Raw genomic sequence first — 15,711 nt, 5'->3', positions numbered from 1 at the left:
AGAGAGAAAGAGAGAGAAAGAAAGAGAGAGAGAGAAAGAAAGAAAGAAAGAAAGAAAGAAAGAAAGAAAGAAAGAAAGAAAGAAAGAAAGAAAGAAAGAAAGAGAGAGAGAGAAAGAAAGAGAAAGAAGGAAGGAGAGAAAGAAACAAACAAAGAAACAAAGAAAAAGAAATCATGTCTCAAGGAATGGGGAGAGTATGATCCAAAATGTTCCCTAAATCCTAAATTGTGAACCATAATCTCTCTTCCTTACTCCTCCCCTCTCTCTTCCCCTCCCATTCCATCCTCTTTTTCTCCTTTCTCTTCTTTCAGTCTCCCCAGTAAGACAATAAGTGATAGAATCCTAACTCAATCCTAGTCCTTTGACTCCAAATCCTTCTCTAATGAACTGATTGCATCGAGCAACAAGTATATTGCCTGATTTAGAATAGGTGCTTAATTAATGCAAGCTGATTGATTGACAGGGACTGTCTTGTTTTTTGTCCCCAATGCCTAGCCTGTGCCAGACACTTGGTGTGCACTTAGTAAGTGCTTGAATGAATGAATGTTCTACATAAATTCAGCGATACATTTGGAAATGGTGGGCAGTGAGATGGAAGAGGCCAGAAGTAGACCTGGGGACAGAATACACAGAACAGGGAATATGGAATCCAAGAGTAGGCCTAAAAGGAGAGCTGCACAGAGCTCTAGTCTTAGGAGTCTACAGAGATCTCCCTCCTCGCTTCTGCCTCCTAGCTTCTCGGGATCCTTCAGGACAGCTCAAATCTTCCCTTCTGCAAGAAGCCTCTCCTGGTCTCCCTAACTCTAGTGCCTTCCTCTCTTAGATCACCTTTCACTTTCTCTGACTGTGTCATGGATGGCCCCCATCATTTACATGTTGTCTCCCTCATCAGAAGGTGAGCTCTTTGAGCACAAGGACCACTGTCCTTTCTTTAGAGTCTCAAACTTAGCAAAGTACTTAATAAGAGTTTGTTTCCTGGCTGAGTCTCTGAAAGGGGAGGGTTTGAAGAGGCACCTGAACCCTGGGACCCCCAAAAGTACAAGGGATCAGGCATTGGAGTAACTACGACACATTGAGGGCATTGATTGGGGTTCTCTCCCCCTCTTGGCTTGCTCTTTCCTTCCCTGTTTGCTTTTCCAGGTATGAGTTCCCAGAGCATTAGGAGAAAGCTGTTTCCTGTTAACAACAGTTAGACTTTGTGGAACAGTAGGTCTGAAACTTGATATTTTCTGGCTTTATGTCTCCATGATTTTCTCTAAGTCTGGTTTTCCAGTGCTGGGCCAAAGGCTTTTGTTGAATGTCCTTCTGGGAATGGAGATGGAGGTGGGGAGGGGAGGGCAGGCAGGGGGAGGAGTGGGCCAAGACTTTCCAGAAGAATAAAAAAAAAAAAAAAAGAAAGAAAGAAAAAGGAACCTTCCCTGCAGCTGCAAGGAACCCTTTGCCAAAAAATCACCTTGGAGACTAGAGATGAGGGAGGGAGAAAGTCTTCTGCTATTTGCTGGGCTATTGAAGAGCTGAGAAACCCTCTGTGGATTCATGGGGCCATAAGCCTGGGAGCTGGAGGAAGAAACCTGACTCTTCCTTCCTTCTTATTCACAGCATTTCAAGGCTTTGACAGCTCCAACCAAGGCCATTAGAGTTTCCCAAATTAGAAATGATATCATCCTGCTGACAAAGTTTTCCCCTTGGTTTGGCTGCTACAATGCAGCATTTGCTCAAAACTCAACCTTCCAGGCTAAAAGTGAGACTCACTGAAAACCTGCGCGCCCTCAACTGACTGCCAAATCTCCAAGGAAGCCAGCCTTGATAGTCTCCAAGGATCCTAGGATCACACACTTAGAGATGCAAGGGCCCTTGGAGGCCAGCAAGTCCACTGAAGCCCAGGTCTTTGGACTCAAAACCAAGCTCTCATTCCATTTTACTCTGCCTCTTTCAAGGGAGGGAAGCCCAAAGTTGGTGACAATATCAAAAAGTGACTTCAGTGCAGGCAGCTGAGTGGCTCAGTGGAGTGAGAGCCAGGTCTAGAGGCAGAAGGTCCTGGGTTCAAATCTGACCTCAGACTCTTCCTAGCTGTATGACCCTGAACAAATCACTTAACCTCCATTGCCAACCCTTACTGCTCTCCTGCCTTGGAACCAATACACAGTACTGATTTTAAGGTGGAAGGTAAGGGTTTTAAAAAAAAAGTGGCTTCTCTGTTTCCCATCCATAGGATTTTAGAAGAGGTGAGGAGGGAAGAGATCTGGTAGGAGAATTATGGGTAACCTGGCCAATACATCATTTCTCAATGCCTCAGTGGAAGCAATGGGGACTCAATCTATGAACTAGTGAGTGTTCTGTAGGGGAAGTGCCACAGAAGGACTGATTAGGATTCAAATACTATGTTAAACATATTAACTATGTATCCCAGGAAAGATAACTCATCCTCTTTCGGTGTCAGTTAACACATCTATAAAATGGGCATGATAATAACATCTTCCTCACAGATAGTTGTAAGGATCAAATAAGATGTTTGTAAAGTGCTTTGTAAACCTTTAAGTGCTATGGAAATGCCAACTGTTAAATATTACAAATATGATCATCTATATTTCAAACAAGAGGAAACTGAGGTTCAAAAATATTAAAATGGCTTGCCCATGTCCATGCAGCTACTCAGCAGAAACAGGATGCAAGTTCTGGTCTTCCTGGCCCAAAGTCCAAAACAATACTTTTTTTTTAGCACGCCATCTTCCTTAGAGAGGCAGCCTGGTATAATGGGAAACACTGGATTGAGAGTCAGAGAACCTGGGTTTGAATCGCAGCTCTACAACAAACATGCAGCGTGACCTTGGGCAAATCATTTAATCTCCCTCAGCCACAGTTTCCTCATCTGTAAAATGAGGGGATTCGACTAGATGGCCTCTAAAGTCCTTTCTAGTTCTAAATAGGCAATTCTATAATCTATCCTACAGGAGTTGATATCAACTAGAAAAGGAAACAACTACGTAAATTACCATAATATGAAGCAGAACAAGATGTATGCCTAAAAGGAATACCAGAGTTCTAGGATGTAAAGCCCAAAGCAATCTGTTTCCATCCATAATATTGGGTTAACTTATATGAGCCCTGAAGCTGTATCAGATAGAAGGATCTGAATTCAACCACGAGTGAGGGATGCTTCACTCTTGGTACTTTCCTGGACAGAGACACTGAAATAGTTTGTCTTTGCCTTTTCCAGCTCATTTTTACATATGAAGAAACTGAGGCAAACAGGGTTAAGTGACTAGCTGGGCTTCACACAGCTAGTAAGTGTCTGAGGCTAGACTTGAATTCATAAAGATGAGTCTTCCTGATTTTAAGCCCAGTGCTCTATCTACCGCACCATCTAGCTGCCATGTCTGGAATGCTCTGCCTCTTAGTTTCTTTCCCCTGGATTTTTTCAAGACTTACCTTAAATCCCAACTTCTGTGGGAGGTTCTCTCTGGTCTCCTTCACTCCCACCCCATTTCTGATGACTACTGCCTTCCCTCCCTCTGAGATTACCTTCCTGCTCCTCCCTTTCTCTCTGACTGTATGTGTATACATTTTTGCTGTTGTTGTTCCATCATTTCAGTCATGCCTGAGTTTTTGGGTCCCTATATTGGACTTTTCAGGGCAGAGACACTGGAGTAATTTGCCTTTCTCTTTTCCCGCTCATTTTTACATATGAAGAAACTGAGACAAACAGGTTGAGTGACTAGCTGAGGGTCACACAGCTAGTAAGTGTCTGAGCCTGGATTTGAATACCCAAAGATTCCAAGCCCAGTGCCCTATCCACTGCACCATCTAGCTGCCTGTGTATATTCCTACATATATACATTTACTTGCATGCTGTCTCCTCCATTAGAATGTAAGCTTCTTGAGGGAGATAAGGATCTTGTCTTGATTTTCTTTGTATATGTAGCACATAACACAGTGCACATGGGAAGTGCTCAATAAATGGTTGACATTTAGGTCCAAGAAAGCATTTTCATCTTATTTTAGAGCAATTAAATGGCAACAAAGACTTAGTGAACTGGCCCTTTGGTGCTGTGACATCCCATCCCCTACTGCCTTGTCTTTGTGCCCGTTATCTTCCAGTGCCTGAAATGCATTCCCTCCTTCTATCTCTTAGAGTCTCTAGCTTCCTTCAAGGCTCTGTTTAAAAGTCACCTCTAGGGGGTAGCTGGGTGGCTTAGTGGATTGAGAGTCAGGCCTAGGGACAGGAGGTCCTGGGTTCAAATCTGACCTCAGACACTTCCCAGCTGTGTGACCCTGGGCAAGTCACTTAACCCCCATTGCCTACCCTTACCACTCTTCTGCCTTGGAGCCAATAGGCAGTACTGACTCCAAGATGGAAGCTAAGGGTTTAAAAAATAAAAGAATGAATGAATAAACAAACAAATAAATAAATAAATGAGCAGCTAGACAAATAAATAAATGAATTAATACATGAATGAATAAAGGTCACCTCTACAGGAAAGCTGGGTGGTTCAGTGGATTGAAAGTCAAAGCTAGAGCCTGGAGGTCCTGGGTTCAAATTTGACCTCAGATACTTCCTAGCTGTGTGACTCTGGGCAAATCACTTAGCCCTCATTGCCTAGCCTTTACCACTCTTCTGGCTTGGAACCAATACACAGTATTGATTCTAAGAAAGAAGGGAAAGGGTTTTAAATAAATTCTTAAATGAATGAATGAATAAATAAATAAAAGTCACCTCTAATCCAACATCCTTAAACAAAATTAGATAACTATAACTATAGTGCCATAATATAATTATTAGCTAATATTATTACTACTATCTTTATCTGTCCAGTCGCTAGTACCATGCCCCTCATACACACACAAGTTGCTTTGCATTTACTTTGTAGATAATATTGTACTTATTTCTCTATTGTTACATTGGAATCTCCCAGTATAATGTAAGTTATTTGAGGGCAGGGATTGATGCATTGTGTACTTTGCATCCCCAGTAGGATAGCACATAATAGGTACTTTATAAAAGCATATTGAATGAAAGAAATGAGTTTGTCTCAGATCACCAAGAATGATTTGGGGGTGAGGTGAGAGGGAAGGGAGAGTTTACATTCTGCTAGTGGTGAGAAAAAGAAATACAAAATATAAACGATGTGAATGAATGAACAGATGAATGAAAAAAAGCTTTTATTGGGGGCAGCTGGGTAGCTCAGTGAATTGAGAGCCAGGCCTAGAGACGGGAGGTCCTAGGTTCAAATTTGACCTCAGACACTTCCCAGCTGTGTGACCCTGGGCAAGTCACTTAACTCCCATTGCCTATCCTTACCACTCTTCCGCCTTGGAGCCAATGCAAAGTATTGACAAGACAGTAGGTAAGGGTTTAAAAAAAAAGAAAAAAGTATTTATTAAGCCCCATGAACTGTGCTAAAAGTTTGGGGAAGCAGAATAGTAAGGTTGTTCCTGCTTTCAAGGAGTTTACATTCCAATGAGAGAGACAATAACCTAGAGGAGAAACAAATCATTTGGGAAAGCTCTCTGATTCTTAGGGATTAGCAGCAAAGCATCTCCTTTAGTATTAGTTTCATTAATAAAACCTTATCTCCACTTCCTTCCCATCATTATCATTGGATGACTTACTACCCATATCCCCAGTGGCAATTCAATGCTCCTCCCCAAGACAGAGCTCCTCTAAGATTTTTATTGGTGGCTCACTGGCTAGAAAGTCAAGCCTAGAGATGGAGGTCCTGGGTTCAAATCTGGCCTCAGATACTTCCTAGCTGTGTGATCCTGGGCAAGTCACTTAATCCCTATTGCCTAGCCCTTTCCATTCTTCTGCCTTGGAATCAATAGTGTCAATTCTAAGACAAAAAGGTAAAGGTTCAAAAATATATTTCAAATTGCAACATTTTAATTATCCTCTTTGTTCTAACATTGCCTCAGAGATGGTGGAAAAAAAATCTCTTTCTGAAGACAGGAATAATCAGTTATTTCTAGCTCATTCTGCACAAAGATGCTCCCTTCTCCTCTTAATGACTCACAGACTTCAAACCAGAAGAGAAATGGCAAAACAGCCTATGCAATCATTTTAAGAAGAGTTAGATCTCTGCTCTCTCTCTCTCTCTCTCCTGGCTCCTTCACTACCAACAACAGAAGCTTTCATAGTCCCTGCCTGGATCATTACTCTCTCTAGCCTCATCCAACTAACTACAACATCACTAATTTCTCCTGGCCTGAATGACAGCAGGCAGATGAATGCTTATTCTTGTGTTTGATCTAAATACTAGTTCATTTGTCCTGGCATCCCTAGCCCTAGGACAGGGCCAACTAGGGCCATGATCCAGGGTTATATACTTGGGAATTTTCTCACCTGTTTCAGGAACTGGACCACAGCTACAAAGAGACTCATAAGGAAATTAATTCAATTTGATTCAACAAATTTCATTTGGCAACTACTGTGTATTTGGAAGGTAGGGTGTTAGGTACTTGGTAAAGGGGCAAGAACATTAAACTTGAATTCAGAAGAACTAGATTGAAGTTCTAGCTCTTATTTATTCCTATCTTTCAGGGTCTTGGTTTCCTCATCTATAAAATAAAGGCATTGGACTAAATGGTCTCTAAGATCCCTTTCAGCTCTAATATTTTATGACCTTATCTTTCTAGAATAACACACAAAGAGTGACCTGTAGATGTCATGAAACTCTTAGAGGAGTGGTCTAGTACTATGGTAAGCAAACCTTTGGCATGTGTGCCAGAGAGAGCATTCAGAGCCCTCTTTCTGGGCACACACACCATTGCCTCAGCACAGAGTTTATTACCAGAAAGCCAGAGGGGCACAAGGCTGTGTTGCTCCCTTTCCCTTCTTCATGGGTGCCCAAGGACATTTCTCACATCACCCATCCCACTAAAAAGTTTGCCATCACTGGTCTAGTACCTCTGAATAAAAGTTAGACATTCCCCTGTTTCTTTTCCATCAGCGTGGACTCCAAAGACCTTATTCCAGATGTGGCCAGAAGGTAAGTGATCTGATCAGCTGCCTTCCCCACTTTGTGTTCTGCAGTGGTGTGAGAGGCACGACCAGTGCAAACGACTCCACCTCCCTGAACTGCTGGTCACTCCTCTGCACCGCCTGACGAGGTACCCATTGCTACTGAAGAACATCTGGAAAAGGAGTACCGATGCCAAGGAGAAAATTACCATCTACTCCCTCAAGGAAAAAGTGGAGAAGGCTATTCGTAAGTACCAGGGGCTCAAGATAACAGGAAGCTGTTGGACCCTTTTGGGGCTGAGAGGAATAGAATTACAGTGGAATAGAATGAGCAGACTTGCATTCAAATTCTGATTCAACTATTTACTATCTGTGTGACCTTGAGCAAATTATATCTCCTGAGCCTCTGTAAATAAAGGACTTAAATTATATTGCATCAGACATCTCTTCCCCCTTTAGATTAATGATCCCCTGATTTCCTTTGTAACAAGTTACTTCCCTTCCTTAGGTCTCAGTTTCCTCATCTGTAAAATGAAAGGATTAGATTAGATGGTCTTTGACTTCCCACTCTACGGCTATGACTTTGACCTCCATGTGCCTCAGTTTCTTCATGTGTGAAATGGAGAAGGTAGACATGAAGGAGTCTGGGTTCCCTTCTGAATCTAGAATTATGATCCAATGAACTCCAAATAATTTTCCCCTGATTTTACAGAATTTAGGAAGGCAAGAAGAATGTTTGAAGGATTATTTGAACCCAGATCTCCCTGAATCCACAGCCCGAATTCAATTTCCATTGCACTAAACTGCTACCCCCTGAGGCAGGGAAGCCAATTCTGGTTCTTGAGTTTACCTTGAAGATAAAGGCACTGGCTTAAGGTTATTTCAAGCGGGGGAATTCCTTGGGACTAGGAAACTTGGATGAAAGTTTGATCTCCTTATGAATCAAAGATATTCTGAACAATGAGCTTGAGTCATATCCTCTCTAACCCCATGAGAACTTGATCCCTGGCTCAGATTTTCAGATGTGAGCAGAGGCAGGAAAAGCATAACTTCCCAGAGGATTGAAGGCACTTTGTTTATAACTTCCAGGTGAAAACCCTGCAATGGCAGTAAGTATCAACAGCTCTTCCTGAGGATATAGACCGATTCATCATTTTGCTTAGCTCACTAAATCCCAGCATAGAAATGCAAAAAATTCCAAATTCGGATACACCTGTGACTAAATCTCATGATGTGAACTAACCATCCAAGACACCCCAATCCTTCAGTAGGCTAGAACTACCATCCCTTTCTTAGACTCTTCCTCCCTCTCTCCATCTAGGTTCCAGACCAGTTATGATGAACCTTTTAGAGATCGAGTGCCCAAACTGAAAGCCTCACACTCATGTGAGCTGCCCCTTTATCCCAGACAAGGGAGGGAGAAAGCACTCCCATTGGGCTGCTGGGGAGAGGGAAGGGTTGTCTGAGAAATGTTCTCAGACACACATGGGAGAGAAGCCCCCTCTGGCAGCCTGCCATAGATTTGCCAACATGGTTCCAGACCAACTCAATTATTCTCTATCCCCACTAAACACATCTCATAGCAGGGACCATATCTAAATTGTCTTACGTCTAAACATAGTGCCTGATACATAATAGGTGCTTAATAAATGCATACTAATTGACTAATCAGGTGTCTGAGGCTTGGCACAGTACCTGACACATTATAGATACTAAATAAATGCATATTGATTAATCATATGTTTATGGCTTAGCACAGTGCCTGGAACATAGTAGGTATTTAATAAATGTATAATGATTGAGTAAATCATGTGTCTAAGACTTAGCACAGTGCCTGGCATATAACAGGCATTTAATAAGTGCTTATTAAATCTCTACTCCAGTTCCCCAGCATAGTGTGCAGTCCAGAGTACACATACTCACTCAACAGATGTTTGTTGATTGAATGACTGATCGATTCTGTGTCTTTGCTCATGCCTTTTCCTTAAAAGATGAGATGATATGGTAGAGAGAGGGCTGAATTTGGAGACACCCTTGCTCCCTGTGTGATTTGGGGCAAATCACTTGACCTCAGTTTTCTTATCTGCAAAATGAGGAGATTAGACTTGAAAGCCTCAAAGATCTCTTTCAGCTCTACTAAACATGCAATAGCTTCTTGGAGCTGCAGGTGAGAGTTGAGTGCCAAGGTGGGCACCAAAGGTGGATGGATGAGCTGTCCTGAAAAGGACTCAGCAAGCCCTAATGCCAGAGGTGCTAGTCTTCCTTTTTTATCCCAAGTATATAAAGACTTTCCCATTTTCCCTGGTGGAATGGGCAGATTAGAAGAATTTGTTCTAATGGCCATGAAGGTGGCTGAAGTAGGCACTGTGGAACACTCAGAGCTTGGTCAGACATGGACGATACCAAGGTACCAGTCGTCCTGACTTTTGTCTTGCCGCTGGACTTTGGATGACTGGAAGGGAGAGTGAGACTGACAATTGTGTGTGACTCTGCCTCTCTTAGACCCAATTCACATGCGAGTCATCATCATGATATCCTTGGTCCTCTGAAAACGAAGGGCAAGCAACAGTGTAATCCTATGACTTGAGCTTGAGAAGACTTGGATTTCATGACCTGCCTGGCATTTATTGGCTCAGTGACTTTGAGAAAGTCATGTTGCCTCTATAGATCTCAGACTTCACATCTGTCCACACCAAAACTAATATAGGAAGTTGAATGCAACCATCTCTAAGATGACTGTTCTAAAGTTCAAAGATCATGTAGATGGAATGTGTCTCTTTATTCTTTGAAGTCCAACTCAAATGCCTTCTCCTCTTTGGGAAAACTGGTCTACTTGCCTAGGGCAAAGCCCAGCATTTATTCCCACCTTACCTCTCATGGTAATGAGTCTCATTCATCTGCCTACTGCCCTTCTCTTTTTTGAGGCAGAGTCCAATCCTGGCTCCTGAGAGCCACTTTTCTTGGAGATAATTCCACTGATCTGAAGTCACCCAGGGGAACAAGATAATTATTTAAAGCTAAGAAATCTGGATAACAATTCCTTTCTCCTTGAATATTAATTTTATCTTTAGTACACAGGTTTTCATGGATGTAGGAGGATCTCTGGGAGGAAATTCCTCTTTTAATTGAAAGGCAGCTTGGGTAGCATAGTGTATAAAAGGCTAGAAGGAGTCAGAAAGACTTGAATTTGAATTTTACCTCAAAAACTAACTGTGTGATCCTGGACAAGTCACTTAACCTATTGCCTTAGTTTCTTATCTATAAAATAGGAATCATAATACCCAGGATTGTTATAAAAATCAAATGAGATAATGTAAGTAAAGTGCTTCACAAACTTTAAAATGATATATAAATGTTATAATAATGGCATAGGACAGCTTCTCCACAATTTGTAGTCTTAAAGAGTTTGGGGAAACTGCAAGGTTAGGGTAACACAGCCATAGTGTGCCCAGGCTCACTATCCTCTACTCTGTATTGTTTTTCAAACTACATAACATTGTATTTTACAGCTCTCTAGTGAACTTCTAGATTACAAATCCCGTGTAATTGGGTCTTACAACCTTCTAGCCTGTAAGTGCCTTGACTTAACTAAATATCGTGCCTACTCAAGTGCCTAGAATGGGGTTTTGTCCATTGTAGACTATTAATAAGTGTTTACTGAACTTAAAAAAGAAATTGAATTGAAGCAGGCTTGATAATGGCTTACCTCCTCACTTCTATTTTCCATAATGAGAAATTCTGAATAAAACGAAGACATTCTGAGTGATTTATGCTAAGTGTGTTGTGCATTAGTCTCTCTCAAGGGTGTTCCAATAGGATATAATTCTCCAAAGTTCCCACTTAGCTGCTGCACAAAGTTGCTGTTACTTTTATCATTGTTAATCTCCTTTTGAGAGCTACAAATAAAAACTAACAAATTCTTTTTTTTCCTAATCTTGAAGCTTCATTTTCCCTTTTAGTCTATCTCTAAGTGGTCCAAAGGATTAAAACAGATTTCATCCAGCCAAAGAATAAAAAAAAAGTTTGGTTAACTATGTCGAGATGTTGTATGCAGTGTTTTACAAGAATATCCTTGGGGGCAGCTGGGTGGCTCAGTGGATTGAGAGCCAGGCCCAGAGATGGGAGGTCCTGGGTTCAAATCTCCCTCAGATACTTCTTAGCTGGGTGATCCTGGGCAAGTCACTTAACCCCCATTGCCTAGCCCTTACTGCTTTTCTGCCTTGGAACCAATACATAGTATTGATCCTAAGATGGAAGGTAAGAGTTAAAAAAAAGAGAGAGAATATTTGTATACGAAGAATTGGGAGAGGTTTTTGAGGGAAATATCAGATCTTTCTCTGGAGGCCCATTAATAAAGGGTGATTCCTTATCGATCTGATATGATGTCAAGTGCAGTTTTGGCCATTAAAAGTAGTCTCACCTCACCGGGACAATGAAGCAGACTCTAAAAGTTCCCACTAGTCACTTGGGTCAATGGGTCTTTGGTCTGTCCTCAGTCTCTCCAAATGAGTTTACATCATTCCATATCTTTAAAAGCAAAAGAAATGAGGCCTTGGGAAATGAATGCAAACCTACAAGGGAAAAAATAATGGATTAGCTTCAACCTGTTACCTCCCCTCAACACCAAAATAGCAATTGCCTCATTAACTCCAGTATTTTTATTTCTGTAATTTGGGACAATGTTCCCCCCCCTCCCTCCAGGGAGAGCAGATAGCCCCTGTGGAATGACATCAAATTCCACAAATAAGAATAGAGAATTCATTTCCCTTTTATCATGTGAGTAAAGACAAAAGCTAGTTTTGCCTCAGTGGACTTGTTCCATCGGCATGTAAAGAGCAATCGGTATTTGTGAAGGTGCTGAAGAAGCCAAGAGGCCAGCAGAGAGGGGTTTAGACAGTGACCACGAAGAAGTCCAGGGAGCCACGTGCTGTCGTGCCCTCAGAGAGGAGGAGTACATGGCAGAAGACCTGATTTTTCTCCTTTCTTAGGTGACCTTGAAGGAAAAGTGAAATGGCTCGACAATTTTCAGAAGTTTCGGCATCTCCAGGAAATCATCGTGTGGCCTCCGCTTTGGGATCGAGATAAAAGGTTCTTTATACCAGAGGTATGCCCGGTGGGGTTGTCATCTCTGCCTGTGAGTTTGCTGTCCAGGGAAAGATGCTCCATGAGTCAGGCCCTTTGCTACCAAGGAAGGAAATCGAATCGTCATCAGGAATTTCTGGACCCGGGGCTAGCGCCACAATCCATATCTAAGGCACATTACGTGAAAAATGCCCTCGTTGGCAGGCATGGGACACCACATTACTGCAGGAAGACAGGCATTGGCAAGCCATGTGGCATCATGAAAAGAGAACCTGGTTCTCGAGATAGAGGTCCTGAATTCAAATCCAAACTCTGTGACCAATGGCAAGCCTGACCTCCCTGGCTTCAACTGGAATTTGGATTAGACCAGTGGCTCCCAAACTTTTTTGGCCTGCTGCCCCCTTTCCAGAAAAAATATTACTTAGCACCTGGAAATTAATTTTTTTTAATTTTAATAGCAATTAATAGGAAAGATAAATGCACCTGTGGCCATCACTGCCTCCCTGGATCACTGCAGCACCCACCAGGGGGCGGTAGTGCCCACTTTGGGAATCACTGGATTAGATCAAAAGTTCACAATCTGGGGTCCATAAAACATACATGCCTTTTTAATAATCTGGTAAATGTATTTCATTATAATTAGTTTCTTTTAAATTCTATTCATTTTGTTTTATGAATTTAAAAATTTGATTCCCAGAACGGGTCCATAGGCATCACTAGTCACTCTCAAAGGTATCCAGGACACAAATGAAGTTAAGATCTCTGCACAGGGGGCAGCTGGGTAGCTCAGTGGATTGAGAGCCAGACCTAGAGATGAGAAGTCCTGGGTTCAAACCTGGCCTCAGACACTTCCTAGTTGGGTGACCCTGGGCAAGTCACTTGACCCCCATTGCCTAGCCCTGACCACTCTTCTGCCTTGGAGCCAATACACAGTATTTTAAAAAAAGAAAAAAAGAAAAAAGAAAAAAGATCTCTGCACAGATGGCTTCTGAAGTCTCTTCCAGCTCTAGATGGGTGGTCTTGGGCCCTCCTAAGACATTGGCATGACATCACCACTGGAGAACTTGCCATGAAGGGTGAAATCAGGGAGGATTACACTCCAGCACACCAAAGGACTTATAGTGTTAGCAACACCCTCTAAATATGGCACCCTGGAGCAAAGCCCAGGCTGCCTGTCCTCATTACCATTTAGCAAGTAGATCATCTGGGCTAGTAGCATGACTTCCATCTGAGGTTTATTTAGTTGGGGGAAAGTAGGTAGCTAAAAGGGTTTCTAAGAGCACTAGTCGGCAGTCCCATTTGTAAAGCACTTAGCACAGTATCGGGTGTGGAGTAGGCACTTAATAAAGGCTTATTCCCTTCCCTTTAAAGTATCTCGAGGCACATTGCTTGGTATCCCTCCAGCTTCAGTTTATGTGGTTGATACGTTGCCCCTTCTCCAAGCCCTAAATGATTTTCTCTCTTTTTTTTCAAGTGCTTGAAACACATTTTTAAGGAACACATGGCAGAAAGCATCTTGTCACCAGCCAACAGACACCTCCTCCATGAAGGGAAGTTGACTCTTGCAGGTAATGAACTGTTTTCCTTTAAAGTGCCAACACTTTCTATTTTGTATCTGGTGGGACAGCCTGGTCTCTTGGTTTGGTCCCTATTTGACGGAGAAGAGAAATAGAGCCCAGAGCAGCGAGATAATGTGATGGATGGAGCACTGGACCTGGGAGGACTCATCTTTCTGAGTTCAAATCTGGCCTCAGACACGTACTAGCTGTGTGGCCCCAGACAAGTTACTTCATCCTGTTTGCCTCAGTTTTCTCATCTGTAACATGAGCTGGAGAAGGAAATGGCAAACCACGCCAGTATCTTTGCCAAGAAAATCCCAAATGGCTTGCAGAGTCAGACCCAATTGAAAAAATGACTGAGCATAAATAATATGGAACTAGGTATTAAGTGATAACATTTGTTTAACTCAGTGGAATTGCTTGTCAGCTCTAGGAGAGGGGAGGAAAGAAGGCAGGGAAAGAAAATGTATCATGGAAACATGGAAAAATATTTTTAAAAGTTAAAATTTTTAAAAATGACTGAGCAAGGGGGCAGCTGGGTAGCTCAGTGGACTGAGAGTCAGGCCTAGAGACGGGAGGTCCTAGGTTCAAATCTGGCCTCAGCCACTTCCCAGCTGTGTGACCCTGGGCAAGTCACTTGACCTCCATTGCCTACCCTTACCACTCTTCCACCTATGAGCCAATACACAGAAGTTAAGGGTTAAAAAAAAATTTAAAAAAATGACTGAGCAACAACAACAATGAATAGAGCCTGCCTGTTTGTCTCACTGTGATGCTGGGTGATCAATGCACTGAACTTAGAATCAGGAGGACCCAAGTTTAAATCATTCTCCAGTGTGTACCAATTGTTTTACCCCGAGGAAGTCACATTGCTTCAGTTTCCACATCTGTAAAATGAAAGGGGAGGTAGACTTGATGGCCTCTCTGATTCCTTCCATCTCTCTCTCTCTCTCTCTCTCTCTCTCTCTCTCTCTGCTCTGATGAAGCAATGTCCAACACTTTGTAGAACTCTGTGGGTCCAAATCCCACCTTAGATATTCACTTCTGTGCCTCAGTTTTTCATCTGTGAAATATGAGGACTGAAGCTGATGGCATCAAGGATCCCTTTGAGCTCTATGATCCAGTCACCCTATTCTAATGTTTCATGTTCTCAGTGCTGTGGAATATTTCATGTTCCGAGCTAGGTTTACTTCCCTTTCATCTCTGAGACTGCATAACTAAGAATGGGAAAGCTTCCCTGCATGTTTTAGGGCACAGGTTTAGAGCTGGACAGGGACTTCAGAAGTCAGCTCATGCAATCTTCTCATTAGCAGATGAGCAAACGATGGCCCAAAAAGAAGGCGCTTGCCCAAGGCCAGGTTTGTTGGTCAAGGCAAGTGCCCAGCTGGGGTCACTTAACTAGTAAATGACTGAGGCCTGACTTAAATTCAGGAAGATGAGAATTCCTGACTCCAGGCCCACAACTCTATCCACTGCACCACCCAGCTGCCCCCCAAGGCCACATGGGCAAGAAGTAACAGACTCAAAATCTGAATCTAAGTCATTGTGATTTCTAAGACAGAGCCATTTTGCCTTAAAAAATGACTTGACCTATATTAATTCTATTGATTATAAACCTCCTATTTTTCTTGAAGGATTAGAAGGAAATGGTTAAAAAAAAAAAGGAAAGGAAAAAGAAATAGCTTCCACCTTAAGAGCCATATCCTAATTCACTATTGTTGCAGTATGGGAGAGAAACGGGGACCTAAAGATGCCCTTTGGGCTTTTTGGGCTGCTAGTCAATCCTGGGTTGAGCCTCCTACAGGGGTTCTTGTGTCAGACGTGGGATGCCAACAGAATAAGACTAGCCCAAGGAGAGGCCGTGGCCACTGGGGACCTCCTAAGGGCTGTTTATGACAACATGAGCCCTTGCTGTCCAGAAGTCCTCTTTAACACAAACAAGGTTATTGCTGGAGAAAGAACCTACAGTGAAAGAATAAAAGACAAAGGAAATGATGTCCACTAAAGCTGGGGAAGGCTCATGTCTTATTTTCTGCTCTGTACCAGCTCAGACCTTCAGTGCAAAGACGAAGGCTATCTCATCCCTAGGTTTAAAGGAGTTGAAGGAGGAGT

The 15,711-nt window shown here is 42.5% G+C and overlaps 1 protein-coding gene across 1 annotated transcript in view; it reads left to right on the top strand.

The window, feature by feature from the left end:
* Positions 1-15,711, top strand: part of PLEKHG7 (pleckstrin homology and RhoGEF domain containing G7) — a 91,817-nt gene that overhangs the window by 56,478 nt on the left and 19,628 nt on the right. Inside the window, exons 7-9 of the mRNA XM_044679167.1 lie at positions 7,031-7,205; positions 11,947-12,062; positions 13,515-13,608. Coding sequence (XP_044535102.1) covers positions 7,031-7,205; positions 11,947-12,062; positions 13,515-13,608 — 385 coding nt within the window. The remainder of the gene's footprint in view (positions 1-7,030; positions 7,206-11,946; positions 12,063-13,514; positions 13,609-15,711) is intronic.

The sequence above is a fragment of the Gracilinanus agilis genome, chromosome 5 (assembly GCF_016433145.1).
Source record: "Gracilinanus agilis isolate LMUSP501 chromosome 5, AgileGrace, whole genome shotgun sequence".
Taxonomy (NCBI): domain Eukaryota; kingdom Metazoa; phylum Chordata; class Mammalia; order Didelphimorphia; family Didelphidae; genus Gracilinanus; species Gracilinanus agilis.
Note: the sequence above shows the minus strand (reverse complement) of the source record. Positions and strands in the feature narration are given on the sequence as shown.